The following is a 19,626-nucleotide window of genomic DNA, read 5'->3' as shown; positions in this document are numbered from 1 at the left end:
AGCGCAGAATAGTGACGTTTGTGGCTTGTTGATGACGTGTAAGTCGGATGAACGCGACCTGGAGGGTTCAGACTGAAGTCGCATATGAAAAGATCGGATAGGAATCGGAATTAGGACCACATATCCAAATGGCCTGGGTCGGATTTGAAAAAATCGGATCTTGGTCGTTCATATTGTCAATAAAAGATCGGATACAGGTCACATATGGGCGAAAAAATCGGATTTGAGTCACTTCAGCCTGCAGTGTGAACGTAGTGTAAGAAACTATGCTCTCTCTTCTTTAGCTTTCTTCAGTCTGTAAAAAGAGTGTCTGTGTCTTGTTAAAGCTATTTGTACAGTCAATCGTACAACAGCTCTTTCCCATTTTAGATCTTTTTTTCCAGCATTAGAGTGGTGTTACTTCCACCTACAGTGAATTCATGTGTATTCCCACTATTTTATGTTCTTACTTAAAAATCTGTCCTGTCTAAACAAAGCAGTTACAGCTCGGGGGGAAAAACTCATATTGCACAGCCTGATACTAATCACAGTTTTGTTTTGGGGTTTTTTTTTTTTTCATTGAGTTCAAATCTTCATAAATTTGTATCGTAATTCATCACCACGCGATATATCATTACATGCCTTCTCTACGCTGTAGCAAATTTTGGAAGATTTAACACTTAAGCATATGAATAGCCAAATTGTGATGTGTTTATTGATCGATGATTTGTTCTCCCACTATTTAGATGCAGAAATGGTCGTGGATTCAGAGAATAAGCCCATAGACCTGGAGAACCTGGAAGCGCCACACTTACCTGGAGGGGGCGGCACAGAGCGCTTACCTCCAGGAGCGCGAAGGTGAGGGTTAAAACACTAAAGGTGTTCCTTCATCGAATCTTAACCTTGAATACATTTACACAGTGAAGATGCAAAGGTTAAATTTATTTCCAAGATAATCATGTGTAGAATATGATGATTTCTTTGTGTGACTAACAATGAAATGAAATGCAACATTTCATTTAAACTGCAATTTCAGTGAACAGCACGAGCGCCTTATGTTAAATAGCAGAAGTTGTTATTATTATTATCGTATATTCTTGTGTCCCAGGTTATGTTTGGGTTCATGATTGGATTTTCTCTCTCTCTCTCTCTCACACACACACACACACACATATATATATATATATATATATATATATATATATATATATATATATATATATATATAATTTTTTTTTATTTGAAATGAAAAATTTTATTAACAAAAAAATCATTTATTTTTTCTTATCCTTTATCAACTTAAATATTCCTTTCATTAAATTAAAAATAAACTTTTTCATTTTCTTAATAACCAACAATAATTATTTACCCATATTTGTAAAGGTTGGAGTAAAATATAATAGCCTATTAACTAAAAACATTCCTTTTTAAGCATGGAAAATAGTCAATAACAAATGGGCTTTTTCTTAAACGTTTATAAACATTTGTACTACCTCCATTTTCTTTCTTTCTTGTGAAAACTATTTGTACAGTCGATCATACAACAGCTCTTTCCCATTTTAAATCTTTTTTAATGGCATTAGAGCTGTGTTACTTCCACCTATAGACCCTTTTCAGTCACGTGACCTTCGTAAACGCGACCACCATTTTGGACATGTAGCGGACTTCGGCTCGAATTGGTTTGAATGCGAGGAAGGCGACAAATGGAGAACATACAAGAAAAAGGAGCGAGATGCAGAAAACACCTTCGCTATCCAGCGACGTAGGGCATTTACAGGGTGAGCAGAGGGAGAAATAACAACAGTAACGACACCTTAGCAACGCCGTACAGAAATAACAGTTTATGGCACAGACCCTTTCGGTTCTCGCTCATCTAGCTGCTACAATGACTGCTTAGACTGCAACAATAATACCTAACACACATTTAAGTATCCGTCGTAAAGACGTGAAACTCGTCGAGTGACGAGTGTGTTCATTGATAAGCTAACACAATCTAAAAGTAGACATACCATCACACTGCCCTGGCGCTGTGTACAGTTTCCCTTCTATGGTTTGTGCACTCACTATTTGCCGTTACTTTCTCCAACCGTTGTTACAGGTTACAGGGAACGGCCTGGATTTAAGAGACAAATACATGTTCCTCTTATTTTGAACACTTATTTGTAGGCAGTGCTTAATTTGTAAAGTGGGAGGTCCCGGAGCGCAGAGGATGAGCGGCTCCGGTGCGGAAAAAAAGAGGGGGGCGCGGCGCTGCGCTTCTGGGCATGTTTTGTAATAACACTGCAAATTAAGTTCATCTGCAGATATTTTGTGGATGTCGTTTCATGAGAGAAATCACCAACAAGACAGATATCAAAATCAGACATTAACACTAAATAAACTTGCATTTTTTAAATTTAATTATTTGTTTTGTTTTTTGTTACATAGTCAAAAGAGGTGTCGGATCACCGGATCCAGTGTAAATAGTTGCCGGAGCCAACGCCCGAGGTTCCGGAGCACGCTCCGGCTTGCTCCCCCTCAAATTAAGCGCTGTTTGTAGGACACTGCCTCTGATCTGTCCTACAGTCTACCAACAGCAAAGGAACACAACGCTAGCTAATAGCTACTACAGAAGAACAAAGAGGTTACAATGGGTTATTTTAGCCTATTTGGTTACACACTCGCCGCCACAGAATGTTAACAGCAATGTAATGCCTTTTCTGGCTAATTTTATTCGTCTTACCTCCAACAAAGTGGTCACTACACAAGCGTTGGTATGCCGCTATCCATCTTCTCCGTCGGTCAGCATCTACCGGGATCCGATAAAATGATAACCCTTGCCTTGTTTGTTGATGGTTACTACATCCAGGTGCACAACAATATAGTGGCATGATGGAAGCCTTGCTGAAAATAAACACTTTCTTTGCTGCCGTTCCTCAATGTTGGCTGTGGTAAACTACTGGTAGTACACGTCCAAAATGACGACCGCGTTTGTCGTGACGTCACGTGAAAAGGGTCCATAGTGAAGTCATGTGTATTCCCACTATTGTACATTATTGCACCCTCTACTGTCTAAACAACGCAATTACAGCTATGAAACAATGGACATTACGCAACCTGTTAATAATCACGATTCATGTTTAATTTCATTGATTCCAATTGTCATCAATTTTTATCATGCTTTATCGTCACACAAAAGATGATTACATGCCTATTGACTGATATAACAAAAAGAGTTCCCTTATTGGCCAGCCTGTTTTTTTGTGTTTGGTTTTTTTTTCCTCTGCTTGTCTGTTTTTGTATATCTCGGTGTTTGTTTTGGTCAGCATGTCTCTTTCTGTTGGTATCTGTCTGCGTGTCTCTTTCTTTCTTTCTTTCTTTCTTTCTTTCTTTCTTTCTTTCTTTCTATTTGTATGTCTGTCTGTCTTTCAGCCTGGATCTATCTGTCTTGTTGTTGTTGTTGTTGTTGTTGTTGTTGTTTAATCTTTGAAGAAGCTTTTATTTGTCACAGTGAAATTTGTCCTCTGCATTTAACCCATCTGAAGCAGTGAACATACACATGTGCGCACACATACCCAGAGCAGTGGGCAGCTATGCTACAGCACCCAAGGAGCAGTTGGGGGTTAGGTGCCTTGCTCGAGGGCACTTCAGCCCAAGGCCGCCCCATGTTAACCTAACTGCATGTCTTTGAACTGTGGGGGAAACCGGAGCACCCGGAGGAAACCCACGCAGACACAGGGATGCAAACTCCACACAGAAAGGCCCCCATCAGCCACTGAGCTTGAACCCAGAACCTTCTTGCTGTGAGGCAACAGTGCTGACCACTACACCACCGTGCCACCCCATCAATCCAGTTATCTGGCTGGCTGGCTGGCTGCCTGTGACTGTCTTTCCTGCTTCTGTCTGTCTGAGCATTCCTGCCTGTTGCGTTCTTGAAAATTATAGTTACTGATGCCTAAAAGATTCATCATAGTCTTCACATTTTCCCTGTGTGTGTGTGTGTGTGTGTGTTTGTTTGTTTAGGGTGGCCTTCGTGGCCTGGGAGTTCCCCCATTTTGCCTCCAAGAGCAAAGATCTCCTGGGCCGCTTTGCTATGCAGAAGCGCCACCTGCAGCTGGCCGGGTTTCTGGTCGTGGAGGTAGGTCATAAAGTGAGGGAGAAGGATGGAAAGAACGAAAAAGCAGCAAAATAGGAATTATGAGCAGCTCATGAGTCTAGATTTATTGAGGTATTTCACCTGACGTCACAGGGTCACGTGACGCCCCGGTGTCCGCCATTTTGGACGGCAAGCTAGCTAATGTCAACAACAGTAGCTGGTATGTTACTGTAGCAATGTTTACGTTCAGTCATTTGGATGACTGTTAAAACCTTTCAGTCTCAAGTTTTTCCTTTACTGGATTTACTAGTTTACTGAGCCAGCCAGCCCCGGAGCGCTAGCTAGCCGGCCAGCCAGCCCCGGAGCGCTAGCTAGCCGGCCAGCCAGCCCCGGAGCGCTAGCTAGCCGGCCAGCCAGCCCCGGAGCGCTAGCTAGCCGGCCAGCCAGCCCCGGAGCGCTAGCTAGCCGGCCAGCCAGCCCCGGAGCGCTAGCTAGCCGGCCAGCCAGCCCCGGAGCGCTAGCTAGCCGGCCAGCCAGCCCCGGAGCGCTAGCTAGCCGGCCAGCCAGCCCCGGAGCGCTAGCTAGCCGGCCAGCCAGCCCCGGAGCGCTAGCTAGCCGGCCAGCCAGCCCCGGAGCGCTAGCTAGCCGGCCAGCCAGCCCCGGAGCGCTAGCTAGCCGGCCAGCCAGCCCCGGAGCGCTAGCTAGCCGGCCAGCCAGCCCCGGAGCGCTAGCTAGCCGGCCAGCCAGCCCCGGAGCGCTAGCTAGCCGGCCATCGAGCCCCGGAGCGCTAGCTAGCCGGCCATCGAGCCCCGGAGCGCTAGGTAGCCGGCCAGCCAGCCCCGGAGCGCTAGGTAGCCGGCCAGCCAGCCCCGGAGCGCTAGCTTGCCGGCCAGCCAGCCCCGGAGCGCTAGCTTGCCGGCCAGCCAGCCCCGGAGCGCTAGCTTGCCGGCCAGCCAGCCCCGGAGCGCTAGCTTGCCGGCCAGCCAGCCCCGGAGCGCTAGCTAGCGCCAGCCCCGGAGCGCGCTCAGTAAACTAGTAAATACAGTAAAGGAAAAACTTATAACGGGCCATGTCTCAACAGACTAAGAAGTTATTTCAATGACATTTAATAACATTTTGTTTATCCTGAGGACCGAAAGTAAATGAAAATGTGAACAAATCTTAGCTGTCAGTGAACAATCCTGGTGGAAGCAGGTAAATGTCATTCTCTAAGCCTGCTAACCTCAATTTTTGCAAATACCTCTCCCTTTGCTCGCCCTGTAAATGCCCTACGTCGCTGGATAGTGAAGGTGTTTTCTGCATCTTGCTCCTTTTTCTTTTGTTTTTCGTTTGTCGCCTTCCTCACATTCAAACTGATTCGAGCCATGCCGTCCAAAATGGCAGCATCACATGACTTGGTCACGTGAGTGAAATACCTCAATAGCCTTATTTCAAGACTTGTGTTAAATGATGACATGACTGGGGATCAAATAGGTTAATGCCAAGAGAAGGGGATACTTTTGTTTAAAGGCTGGTTAGCTTTTGCCTTGTGGCCATTTAACTTATGCCGGATCCCTAATTAGACAACAGGGTATAGATCCATTGCATCCCCCTAATTTGAAGGTGTTCTTTCAACAACCGCACACACATCTACAGAAGCATAGTAGGAATTGTAGGTACAAAAAAAAAACTATAGCTTCTCTCATGCAAATTATATCAAGCCATTCTGTAAATATAGACTAGATGCAATACCAGATGTTTTCTCTGTACAGACTGGTAATGTGCTACCATGTTAGTGTGTGTGTGTGTGTGTGTGTGTGTGTGTCATGTTGCTTGTGGCATTCATGTCCCTGATTTTCATATATTTCTGAGTATGTGACATTGCTGTCAGCCATGGCTAGCACAGATTAGCTACGTTCGTGCTGCAGCATCTGGCATAGCAGATTGCCCAGTGGTTTAAAAATAGCAGCAGTAGCACAGAGCTGCAGAACAGGATTGAGTCTCTCTCTCTCTCTCTCTCTCTCTCTCTCTCTCTCTCTCTCTCTCTCTCTCTCTCTCTCTCTGTGTGTCTCTGCAGCATTTAGAATAATCCTGTTAGGACTGGATTGACTTGGTTGGTTCTTCTATTAGTTCAGACTGTAAAATGAGTATTATAGCTTGAAATAAAAGTGAACAAAACCATTCCAGGAATGGAGCAGACAGACTGTTTGGCTGCAATCTCTTCCTTTTAGTTTCTATATTTTCAAACTTCTCAATGCTTGATTTTTCTTCCAGTTCAGTGCTTCTTACATGCAGAGTTTGAGAATAGTTCGCAACAAGTAGTGACCCGACCAGCTTGGTTACATTTTTGGTAGTGAAGCAGTGGATGACTAGTTTTAAAATAATGTAGCTTCACAATAACAAAGTAGCTCTTTTTTTTTTTTTTTTCCTTATATTACCAAGTAATGGCTTTGGGGGAGCTGTGGCCTAATGATTAGAGAAGCGGCTTTGGGACCAAAAGGTCGCTGGTTTGATTCCCTGGACCAGCAGGAATGGCTGAAGTGCCCTTGAGCAAGGCACCTAACCCCCAATTGCTCTGGCAAGAGTGGTGGCGTACCTTGTGTCTGATTAGCCAAAGAAAACTGATGTGATCATCAGTTCAGGTGGTACCCAGCCAAAACTAAGAAAACTAAAATTACTAAGTAATGTAGCATTTTTATCATGCTAATTTTTCACATGACTGTTTTTTGAAACAAATTGCAATGTGCAAACTACTAGTTGCCATTTTTGAACCAAATCCAATACTTCTAATTAGTGTGCACACTTTCACTGGGTATAGTGGCATTGTGATACACCTACAGAGGATGTATTCTTCTTCTTCTTCCTCCTTGTCCAGCACTGTTGACAGATCATGTTAATTGGAGCATGGTTTTACGCCGGATGCCCTTCCTGCTGCAACCCTCCCATTTCTGGGCTTGGGAAACAACCATTCACACCTATGGACAATTTAGACTAGCCAGTTAGTGGGAGGAAACCCATGCAGAAATGAGAACATGCAGACTCCACAAAGAGAGGCCCCTGGACTCAAACCCAGAATCTTCTTGCTGTGAAGCAACAGCGCTAACCACTACACCACCATGCCACCCCTACAGAGAACGTATTCTCCATCCATCCATTATCCATAGCCGCTTATCCTGTGCAGGGTCGCGGGCAAGCTGGAGCCTATCCCAGCTGACTATGGGCGAGAGGTGGACAAGTCACCATATCATCGCAGGGCTGACACATGGAGACAAATAACCATTCACATTCATACCTACGGTCAATTTAGAGCCACCAATTAGCCTAACCTGCATGTCTTTGGACTGTGTGTGTGGGGGGGCAGAGCACCCATAGGAAACCCACACAGACACAGAGAGAACATGCAAACTCCACACAGAAAGGCCTCCGTCAGCCGCTGGGCTCGAACCCAGAACCTTCTTGCTGTGAGGCGACAGTGCTAATCACTATACCACTGTTAGTGATGATAACAAGAGACTCGAACATCCATGGCCATGATTATAATGTACAATCCCGATTCCAAAAAAAGTTGGGACAAAGTACAAATTGTAAATAAAAATGGAATGCAATGATGTGGAAGTTTCAAAATTCCATATTTTATTCAGAATGGAACATAGATGACATATCAAATGTTTAAACTGAGGAAATGTATCATTTAAAGAGAAAAATTAGGTGATTTTAAATTTCATGACAACAACACATCTCAAAAAAGTTGGGACAAGGCCATGTTTCCCACTGTGAGACATCCCCTTTTCTCTTTACAACAATCTGTAAACGTCTGGGGACTGAGGAGACAAGTTGCTCAAGTTTAGGGATAGGAATGTTAACCCATTCTTGTCTAATGTAGGATTCTAGTTGCTCAACTGTCTTGGGTCTTTTTTGTCGTATCTTTCATTTTATGATGCGCCAAATGTTTTCTATGGGTGAAAGATCTGAACTACAGGCTGGCCAGTTCAGTACCCGGACCCTTCTTCTACGCAGCCATGATGCTGTAATTGATGCAGTGTGTGGTTTGGCATTGTCATGTTGGAAAATGCAAGGTCTTCCCTGAAAGAGACGTCGTCTGGATGGGAGCATATGCTGCTCTAGAACCTGGATATACCTTTCAGCATTGATGGTGTCTTTCCAGATGTGTAAGCTGCCCATGCCACACGCACTAATGCAACCCCATACCATCAGAGATGCAGGCTTCTGAACTGAGTGCTGATAACAACTTGGGTCGTCCTTCTCCTCTTTAGTCCGAATGACATGGCGTCCCTGATTTCCATAAAGAACTTCAAATTTTGATTTGTCTGACCACAGAACAGTTTTCCACTTTGTCACAGTCCATTTTAAATGAGCCTTGGCCCAGAGAAGACGATCCAGAAGCGCAGACGTTTAGATACGGCTTCTTCTTTGAACTACAGAGTTTTAGTTGGCAACGGCGGATGGCACGGTGAATTGTGTTTACAGATAATGTTCTCTGGAAATATTCCTGAGCCCATTTTGTGATTTTCCAATACAGAAGCATTCCTGTATGTGATGCAGTGCCGTCTAAGGGCCCGAAGATCACGGGCACCCAGTATGGTTTTCCGGCCTTGACCCTTACGCACAGAGATTCTTCCAGATTCTCTGAATCTTTTGATGATATTATGCACTGTAGATGATGATATGTTCAAACTCTTTGCAATTTTACACTGTCGAACTCCTTTCTGATATTGCTCCACTATTTGTTGGCGCAGAATTAGGGGGATTGGTGATCCTCTTCCCATCTTTACTTCTGAGAGCCGCTGCCACTCCAAGATGCTCTTTTTATACCCAGTCATGTTAATGACCTATTGCCAATTGACTTTAACTTTTCCAGCCTCTTATTGCCCCTGTCCCAACTTTTTTGAGATGTGTTGCTGTCATGAAATTTCAAATGAGCCAATATTTGGCATGAAATTTCAAAATGTCTCACTTTCGACATTTGATATGTTGTCTATGTTCTATTGTGAATACAATATCATTTTTTGAGATTTGTAAAGTATTTTATTCCATTTTTATTTAAAATTTGTACTTTGTCCCAACTTTTTTGGAATCGGGGTTGTAAGCAAAGTTGAAATACTGTCGACATCCAAAAGATTGATTATCAATTTAAAAAAATACTTTGTGTATGTAGCTTGTTGTCTCCTTTTAGTTATTGTGGTTGATTACTTGGCTAGTTAAGTTACAATGGTAAGAAAAAATAAGTGAACCCTTTGGAATTACTTGCGATTATGTATAAAATATGGTCTGAACTTCAACTAAGTGACAATGAACAAGCACAATCTGTTTTAACTAATAACACACAAACGTGTATAGTCTCATGTTTTTATTGAACACACTCAAACATTCACAGTGCTGGTGGAAAAAGTAAGTGAACCCTTTGATTTAAGAACAGTTTGAGCTTCCTTTGGCAGCAGTAACCTCAAATAAGCGCTTCCGGTAGCTGCAGATCAGATCTGCACAACATTCAGGAGGGATTTTGGACCATTCTTCTTTATAAAACTGCTTCACTGCAGCCATGTTCCTATGATGCCTAGTATGAATGGCACTCTATTGGGATAAGGTCTGGGTTCTGACTGGGCCACTTTAAAGCTCATAGGCAACAGTTTTAATTTTATGCACATTTGAAATTTTATATGTTAAATATATGTTTTATATGTTTATATGTTTTGTGACCACTCAGCATGTGATGTCATTTAAGCCAAACAAACCACTTGAGTTGAGTCCACTTCCGTTTGCTTACATTGCCGTTGGGCTTGAATGCAGAAGTGTGTTCAGGAATTTCCAAAGAAAAACCATGCCTTATTGTTGTCCAGTGAACTGTAACAACCGGTTCAGTAAGATGTTTTTACCTTTTTCCGCAAGAGGAGAAGAGGCAGAGAGAGTGGATTGGCTTCTTCCGAAAGAGGAAAAGAGGCGGAGCAATAGGGTTGGCTTTTTCTGGAAAAGGAGAAGAGGCGGAGCGAGAGGGTTGTTTTTTTCCGAAAGAGGAGAAGAGGCGGAGCGAGAGGGTTGTTTTTTTCCAAAAGAGGAGAAGAGGCGGAGCGAGAGGGTTGTTTTTTTCCGAAAGAGGAGAAGAGGCGGAGCAAGAGGGTTGGCTTTTTCCGAAAGAGGAGAAGAGGCGGAGCGAGAAGGTTGGCTTTTTCCGAAAGGGGAGAAGAGGCGGAGCGAGAGGGTTGGCTTTTTCCGAAAGAGGAGAAGAGGCGGAGCGAGTGGGTTGGCTTTTTCCGAAAGCGGAGAAGAGGCGGAGCGAGTGGGTTGGCTTTTTCCGAAAGCGGAGAAGAGGCGGAGCGAGAGGGTTTGCTTTTTCCGAAAGCGGAGAAGAGGCGGAGCGAGAGGGTTGGCTTTTTCCGAAAGGGGAGAAGAGGCGGAGCGAGAGGGTTGGCTTTTTCCGAAAGGGGAGAAGAGGCGGAGCGAGAGGGTTGGCTTTTTCCGAAAGCGGAGAAGAGGCGGAGCGAGAGGGTTGGCTTTTTCCGAAAGGGGAGAAGAGGCGGAGCGAGAGGGATGGCTTTTTCCGAAAGGGGAGAAGAGGCGGAGCGAGAGGGTTGGCTTTTTCCGAAAGGGGAGAAGAGGCGGAGCGAGAGGGATGGCTTTTTCCGAAAGCGGAGAAGAGGCGGAGCGAGTGGGTTTGCTTTTTCCGAAAGGGGAGAAGAGGCGGAGCGAGAGGGATGGCTTTTTCCGAAAGGGGAGAAGAGGCGGAGCGAGAGGGTTGGCTTTTTCCGAAAGGGGAGAAGAGGCGGAGCGAGAGGGATGGCTTTTTCCGAAAGCGGAGAAGAGGCGGAGCGAGTGGGTTGGCTTTTTCCGAAAGCGGAGAAGAGGCGGAGCGAGAGGGTTTGCTTTTTCCGAAAGCGGAGAAGAGGCGGAGCGAGAGGGTTTGCTTTTTCCGAAAGCGGAGAAGAGGCGGAGCGAGAGGGTTGGCTTTTTCCGAAAGGGGAGAAGAGGCGGAGCGAGAGGGATGGCTTTTTCCGAAAGGGGAGAAGAGGCGGAGCGAGAGGGTTGGCTTTTTCCGAAAGGGGAGAAGAGGCGGAGCGAGAGGGTTGGCTTTTTCCGAAAGGGGAGAAGAGGCGGAGCGAGAGGGTTGGCTTTTTCCGAAAGGGGAGAAGAGGCGGAGCGAGAGGGTTGGCTTTTTCCGAAAGGGGAGAAGAAGCGGAGCGAGTGGATTGGCTTTTTCTGAAAGAGGAGACGAGGTGGAGAGAGTGGATTTTGTGCGTGAAGCCAGAGGGTTGTTTTTTTCCAGAAGAGGAGATGAGGCGGAGAGAGTGGATTGTGTGCGTGAAACAAAATCAAGCAGTCAAAGAAGAAACAGAGCAGCAACACTCAAGCAAAAAGGAGAAGATTGGAGGGAAACATTTTTACTTGTGCTTGCAATTGACAAGTCAAGAATCCTGAGGGATCCTGTATAGTCATTGTGGAAATGAGACAAAGGGATATTTCCTCGCTTAGAGTCGGCTATAAATAGTATAATGCCGCGGATGGCAGGCTAATGTGGCCTACCGGTGCACTGTCCAGTAATCGTTACCTATATCCACTAGGGAGGGCGGTTTAATTATTCTTCAAAAGGGCTCTTATTTAGTATTACGACGAAAGTAAGAATTTACCATAACTACCAGGATAAATCGTTTGGGCGCGAGTCTTGTTGAAGTCCGGGGTCACCGCGATCAGAGTCAGCCGAGTCGCCGTCCGATTCCAAGGCCGCACGGTCAAACCAGTGAGCCACATTCACCGATTGCTTCGCAACAGCCATAGGTTCATACATATATGGTTTCACCTCTGGATATTTAATTTGGAGACTTCCTACTTCAAAATCGCTATCGCTTTCAGACATTTTACACAACCTCTCACGACCAAAGTCCGTACACGTGTGCTCGGTTCGCAGGTAAACACAGAGCTGCTCCCGGTCTGTTTGGCTTAAATGACGTCATGACGACGGTCCCCTGGCGGTGAAAGTGTGCATAAGTGAGATGTAAACAAACCGGAAATTGGGCAAAACAGTATATTTTAACCGTTTTATTCAATTTTAGGGTGCAGCTTAGACACTGGGAAAATTTGAATTCGTTTTTTGGGTCGTTCTTCTCGACAATAAAGTTGATATTCTATGTTTCACCTATGACCTTTAAAAGGAGGATTTTCTTTTCTTTAAAGCCATTCTGTTTCTGTAGTAGATTTACTTTGATGTAAATCAAAGACAGCCACCCTGACAGCCAGTCAGACAGCCACCCTGACATTACCCTGTAGGATACCTTGATAAACCTGGGAATTAATATTCCCCTCAACGTTAGCAAGCTGTCCAGGCCCTGAGGCAACAAATCGGCCCCAAACAATGACGCTCCCTCCACCATATCTTCCACCCATTTTGATGTGCCCTATTTACACCATGTGTAGTGTGTTCTTCCTGAATAATTCGACCTTCATTTCATCAGTCCGGAAAACATTTTCCCAGTAGCATTGTGGAGTGTCAAGGTGCTCTTTAGTAAACTTCAAGCACATAGTAGTTTGTATGTGAGGGTTTTTTGTTTAAGAGTAATGGTTTCCTCCGTGATGTCCTGCCACGGACACCCTGCCTGTTCAATGTTTTGCATATGGAACAGAGATATTAATCAGTTCCAGTGATTCCCTCTAGCCTTCAGCTGTTACTCTCGGGTTCTTATTAAACTCCTACATTGAGGCTTTGGAGTAATCTTGGCTGAGCGCCCACTTCTAAGGAGATTAGCCACAGTACTAAATTGTCTCATTTGTCTAATTGTAGATTGATGAAGACCTAAACTCTTTGAGATAGCTTTGTAACCCTTTCCAGCTTTATACAAATCAATCATTCTTGATCTTGCGTCCTCTGAGAGCTCTCTTTTTTTTTTTTTTTGGGTGAGGCATGGTTCACATCAATACATGCTTCTTGTGAATTGCTAACTCAAAATGTTTGAGTGTCCGTATCTGTAACCCACATCTCCAAACTCGTTTCATTGATTGATTGGACTCCAGGTTTGCTATCTCGTCACTCCAGTTAGCTTTTGTTGAAGTCATTAGCCTCGGGGTTCACATACTTTTTCCAACATACACTGAGTTTTTGAACGATGTATTAAATATAGACAAGAACAAAGCAATAGTTTGTGTGTTATTAGTGAAAATAGATTTTGTTCATTATTTTAACTTGGATGAAAATGAGGCCATATTTTAAGATAAAGTTGTACATAAATGCAGGTAATTCTACTTATTTTTTCTTGCCACTGTATAAAGACATCGCGGTTGTGTTTCAATTTGACGAAGTATCTTCATTGTTTTAAAAAAAAAAGCTTCTTTTTCATAGTGTAGCTGGGTCTTTGGTAAAAGGGTATTTCAACTGTAGCTCAGCTGCTTTAAATCTTGTAACTTGACAAGTTCCACTTTCAAAGAAGCTTCCCCAACACTGACATCCATGCACTTTCAAAGAGGAAATCAATAATTGTGATGTAGCAGAACAGGTCAATTATTCAGTTAAATAATTTTTAGAATCATTCTTGAAAATGGGGGATGAAAACTTTTGGCGATATAGTTTAAAAATAGAATTGAATGACGGTGCACTTTCTTTTTGCCATGATTATATTTAACAATTATTCGATGAAGGCAAAGTGAATATCGGTGAATAATAGACAAGGTTATTATTTAAATAATATTTGCTGACATTGAGTGGTATATCAGATACATTTCATTCAGCTAGCATGATGCTGAACGAGTCGAAGACGAGTTCAATATCATGCTAGCTGAATTAAATGTATCTGATATACCATGAAAAAAGCCATTATTATTATTATTATTATTATTATTATTGTTATTATTATAATACATTCCTTTTGGGTGTTCAACGCGTCTTTTTTTCAAAATTCTCTCAAAATCTTCCGTATTTAACGAAGCAAACCTGGCAACCATGTTTGTTTACAAATCGTCACAGTCGCTCGCTAGCGCGGAAGTTTTACGTCTCCGACATGTGACATGCTGCCTTGACAACCATGCAATATCGTAAACCATATTCAACGCTCATTCTCCAGTGGGTAGAGTGACGTAATACATGTAGGATAAGCGATATGCGAACAATATTGCATGCTATCAAACCAAATTAACGAAAACCGCTAGAAGGGAATAGAATACATGTTTTATTCCATTGAAAAAGTGTCCTGTATGTATAATAATTACCGATCTTCACTGAGCCTGTGGCGGATAGTAGTTGTTTTAGTATGAACACACAGGTCTCATCTCATCTCATTATCTGTAGCCGCTTTATCCTGTTCTACAGAGTCGCAGGCAAGCTGGAGCCTATCCCAGCTGACTACGGGCGAAAGGCGGGGTACACCCTGGACAAGTCGCCAGGTCATCACAGGGCTGACACATAGACACAGGCAACCATTCACATTCACACCTACGCTCAATTTAGAGTCACCATTTAACCTAACCTGCATGTCTTTGGACTGTGGGGGAAACCGGAGCACCCGGAGGAAACCCACACGGACACGGGGAGAACATGCAAACTCCGCACAGAAAGGCCCTCGCCGGCCACGGGGCTCGAACCCGGACCTTCTTGCTGTGAGGCGACAGCGCTAACCACTACACCACCGTGCCGCCCTAAACACACAGGTGATTTTATTTTTAAAAAAAATCATATTGAAAGAAAAATAATTTATTTCAAACTTCAAAAGTAATACGCATATGTAATAAAGGCGCAGCATAGACTTGTCACTTATCTACACTGACTCACATAAAATACTTTTGTTTTGAAATCAATAAAATAAATCACAATTCCACCTTACCTTTGAATAGTTTTAGACCAAACTTCATTGCAGTTTTAGTATTTTTAGGAATAGTATTTTCTTTCATAATTTGTAATTCTTCCTCACTTACGGTGACGAAGCGATTGGCCGCCGTTTTGCCGAGTCGCTCGAGGTGATTGGTCGAGAAATTCAGACTATTTCTCGATAACCAGCGTGCACGGTTTTCTATAATCACCTGTGTATTTGTACTAAATATGCTTCGAAATGTATATACATTTAGCTGATGAATTAAAGGAAAACCTGGCTGGTTTGTTATGCTGTGGGAGCCATTTAATGTTGCTGGCAGGGTTTGTTTCCATTTGTCCTCTTGAAGAGAAGGGTCACTGCCAATAAATACAAACTGCTTCTGTCTGACAATGAAACATTTCCATCCTGAAGATAACCCCATCCTCATTCACAGAGCATGAGGGCTCACTGGATGGTTTGATGAGTGTGAAAATGATGTAAATCTTATGCCATGGCCCTCAGTCGCCAGATCTCAACCCAAATGAGCACAATTGAAATTTTAGACCAAGGTGAACCAGGATAACAAATGTAGTCAGTTGTTGAGAACCTTGTTGGCTGTGTGAGTTTCTTTGATCATGTTTGGAGATGGCTCGCACCATAGCCAGACGTTACCTGTAACCAGATATTGGCTGTCAAAATGTCTTCAATGTGACTGCAAAACAAATAAGATTTGTTCTAATAAAAAAAAAAAAAGACTATAAACAAGGTCAGTAGAAGAGAGCTGACTGAATTCATCAGCAATTACTTCCTAATTGAAGAAAGACCAGTGATGAGGCTGATGATTAAATTGTATAATTCTTTAAAATTTGGCAATGTGGGGTTTTTGTTTTGCTTGCCCCCCCCCCCCCCCCCAAAGTAAGTAGATTAGGTGATGAAGGTGGAAGTAGGAAAGGCATCTGTCACTGGAATTGGAATGAAGGCTTTAAATGCCCCTTTTCACTTTTGTGGGTTCTAAAATGATTTCGATATGTGCAAAATAGAAACGTATTTTGATTCAGAAAGATTTGTAGATTTTCAAATTTTATATATAAGGCCATCCTTAAAATAAAAATCCGTTTCCTGTCCACCGGGTGAGCAAAATAATTTTCAGTCGGGAGGGAGGGATTTTATTTATTTTTATTTATATAGATAGATAGATAGATAGATAGATAGATAGATAGATAGATAGATAGATAGATAAGAAATCGCAATGCTGTGTTTGCTTTTTCTTTCAGTACTTTTTTATTACAAAAGCAGGCACATTTAATAAAATGACAGTTTAATCAACTGAAACTTGTACAAAAACTTTAAGTTAGCATTTTAAATGCTGACTGCAACATTTGCAAAACTTTTACAAAGGTACTTAAAATGTCCGACACACGGACTTTTTGTAGTTCTAAATCGACCGTTAGGCCTAGTTCGGATGAAATTACACTATTAAAATGATCACTGAATGATTTGTTTTTCTGAATCTTTACTATTTTGTTGTTCGCCAGAATACCATTTTGCGATTTCACACTTAAGCAAATGTTTGAAAACTCCGGATCTCCTTCCTTCATGGTGGCTGCCATTTTTTTTTGTGCCGCATGGCGCATGCGCAGAGCTGATTCAGTTCAGATTGCGTGCGCACTTGGCGGAGGCAGTAGTGTGTCGGAGGGAACAGAAGCAGAGAGAACGCTTATTTTGTCTCCGGTAAACCAGTCTTCTCTCGTTCAATTACGTGCTGGCATCAAAAGACACCGTTGGTTGTAAATGAAACCAAACTGAGTCGTTGGAGTGTATTTTCATACACAAATGGAGAAATGTTCGCTGAGTGTTTGTGTAGCCCCACTGCAGACCGTTGTCGTTGTTAATTCATAGCATGCTCAGCTGCGTGAATGTGTCATGCACCGAAAATAAGAGATTTACAAGCCAGGAACGCCTCATGATGCAATACGCAAGAAAAGAAAGAAGATTTACTGCCATTTTACTTTGTATTTGAGTAAAGTGAATAAATAAATGGTCTGTGGAAAATACATTTAATCCTGGGAACTGCGTGCACAGGAGTTTATTTTGTGTTTACTCCCCCCCCCCCCCCCTGGCTGGCTACTTATTTGTCATGGCTGGCTAGTATGAGCCTTAGTGGAAAGCCCTGGGAATGTGGAAATGTCAAGTTCGATTTTAGATTTACGAACCCGAAAAAAAAATGTCGAAAAAACGGCGTTAAAAAAAAAATTTCAACCGCACAAACGGCACTCACCCGGCCGGTGGACCGGAAACAGAACATTTTTTAATAATGGCCTAATCAGGGTTCTAACTAGGCCTTTTCAGCGTATCAGGGCGATTCGCAATGTTTCCTTCCTGCTACGCCCACAATTTTGCCGATACGCCTGTAAAAGTTGCCGCTACACTAATAAGACGTGTCGATCTTGAAAATGCGGTCTTTTGTTCAATTTTCTCTTCTTATCCCCACGCTGCTGCAGCAGCACGCCGCCATGCGAATGTTCCACATTTGGATATACTCTACTCCGCGTCCACGTGAGCACCCAGTGCAGAGCTGCCTGAGTAGTTCCATGTGGAGATGGTAACTGATCATTCTCATCCAGTTTACCTCCTTCCTTATGCTGTGTTCGCGGTAAAGTGCCATCCGGGTTAATAGGCACTTGCGCACCATGCACTTAATATGTGCCAGTCCCTGGCAATTTTTATTATTATTATTTTTATGATGCAACACTGTGTGCATTGAAACCGTCGGAGTAATGGTCAGTAGGGGAAGGTATGATAGGAGTTAGATCTGAATAGTCATGTGTTGTAATTGAATGGCTGAAGCTGAAAGCTGACACTTGGTGAACATCAACTAGTAGTTTTATTCTTATTCCATAAACATGTCACGAATATATAGATGAATATTAATGATAAGTCTTCAATCAAAAACAGTCACAGCAATTTTTGGCAAAAAAAAGTTGTTGTTTTTTTTTTTATTCATATTACCCAAAAATAGTGACTTTCAGGGAGGCCTGCAGGTGCCAGGAAATGGACTAGCATGTAGAACCCGTGAGCTTTCAGGGGCCTAAGGCGGCCCCCGAATCCCCAGCTGTTATGACTGGTGCCACTACGCTGATATTTTGGTCTAGTTAGAACCCTGTATAACCATAAAGCAAATGTCAAAATTTGACCATGTGAAGCATTTCCCAGGCCACACACACACCTGACCTCTTCCTATTGTTTGTCTCTTCAGGTTCCATACTTCGACTGGCTGGAGTTGAAGACGGATTGGCAGCGAGTGTCCTATCTGAAGGATAAGATTGGGAAGGCTGTAGCTGAGGACATGGCCAAGTGAGCTTCTGGACTGCAGCACATCCACAGACCAAAGCAGAATAAACAGCAGGGCAAATAAATTTGTGCACGGGTTCAACCAAGATCCAACCAGAGACAGTCAGAAAACGACATTATTTTTATTCACCAGTAACAAACATTCTTTTACATGGATCGTCAGGATTTTCATGCAGAAGTGATAGAACGCTGAACACACGACTGTACTTACTCATCACTAAATTACCATTATAATGCCATCAGATAATTTATTATGTAAAGTCTCAAGGCTTCCAAGGTATGATTAGCCTTGGGTAGTACGTCAGCGCTCTGTATACTGCTATGTGAAAATATGCTTGATATGAAGCTGTAATTGAAACCAATCTGTATTTCGGGTGTATACAACTTATCTGGTCATGATATAAATTTAATTCTGGTTGTCTCTTTTACTTGTGTACCATTTTGTTTTATTGTGTGAATGTATAATTCAGCTTCAAGCATCACATTCGAATAAACAGATTTTATACTGCTTAAAATAACCAGACAGACAAGACAATCAGTTCTGCAAGCCCTCTCACAATTCAAAAGGATGTCTCCTTGGAGAACTCTCCTTCCACTAATAACAAACTCCTACTTTCCAGTTGTGATGTGGTTGCCTAGACAACACGATGGGGCTTTCCTTGTTGCCAAGGAGACGGTCCTTGTGGCTGCCTGAAAGTGAAAGGGGTGTGCTCAGATCTAAGAGTTTGAAACATTTAAAAACATCCTTTTTACACATGAAATGTATGATTCAGTTGTCGTTGTGGAGTACAGCATATGGACAGAATAAAGTGTTATTTAAATTATTGTATTGGGTATATGTGATTGATGAATTAGTGTACAGAATACATATTCACAATTTTACTAAGCATAAATTAATTAGATTCAAATTACAGGGATGTGCTGGACAAACAAGACCTTGCAATATACAGCGATTTGAGATATGTGCGTTACAAATAAAATTTATTATTATTACAGGACTTAAAGGATCTACTGCTAACATCTTGGGTCCAGATACCACAGAACACCTTCAGAGGTCTTGGCTAATTGGTGTAAAGTAACATCTCCGACATCCATTATCTGTAGCCGCTTATCCTGTTCTACAGGGTCGCAGGCAAGCTGGAGCCTATCCCAGCTGACTACAGGTGAAAGGCGGGGTACATCCTGGACAAGTCGCCAGGTCATCACAGGGCTGACATGGAGACAAACAACCATTCGCACTCACATTCACACCTACGGTCAATGTAGAGCCACCAATTAGCCTAACCTGCATGTCTTTGGACTGTGGGGGAAACCGGAGCACCTGGAGGAAACCCACAGAGACACGGGGAGAACATGCAAACTCCACACAGAAAGGCCCTCACTGGCTGCTGGGCTCGGACCCAGGACCTTCTTGCTGTGAGGCAGCAGTGCTAACCACTACACCACTGTGCTGCCAAC

General features: G+C 43.1%; 1 protein-coding gene across 2 annotated transcripts in view; it reads left to right on the top strand.

The window, feature by feature from the left end:
* Nucleotides 1–18,686, top strand: part of tbrg4 (transforming growth factor beta regulator 4) — a 57,489-nt gene extending 38,803 nt beyond the window's left edge. Inside the window, exons 10-12 of one of the 2 annotated variants that reach the window (XM_060900197.1) lie at nucleotides 726–837; nucleotides 3,982–4,096; nucleotides 18,074–18,686. In XM_060900197.1, coding sequence (XP_060756180.1) covers nucleotides 726–837; nucleotides 3,982–4,096; nucleotides 18,074–18,175 — 329 coding nt within the window. In that variant the 3' untranslated portion in view covers nucleotides 18,176–18,686. The remainder of the gene's footprint in view (nucleotides 1–725; nucleotides 838–3,981; nucleotides 4,097–18,073) is intronic. The other variant, XM_060900198.1, reaches the window with a different exon arrangement.
* The last annotated feature ends 940 nt before the right edge of the window (nucleotides 18,687–19,626 follow it).

The sequence above is a fragment of the Neoarius graeffei genome, chromosome 19 (genome assembly GCF_027579695.1).
Source record: "Neoarius graeffei isolate fNeoGra1 chromosome 19, fNeoGra1.pri, whole genome shotgun sequence".
Lineage (NCBI taxonomy): Eukaryota > Metazoa > Chordata > Actinopteri > Siluriformes > Ariidae > Neoarius > Neoarius graeffei.
This window is presented reverse-complemented; position numbering and strand designations above follow the sequence as displayed.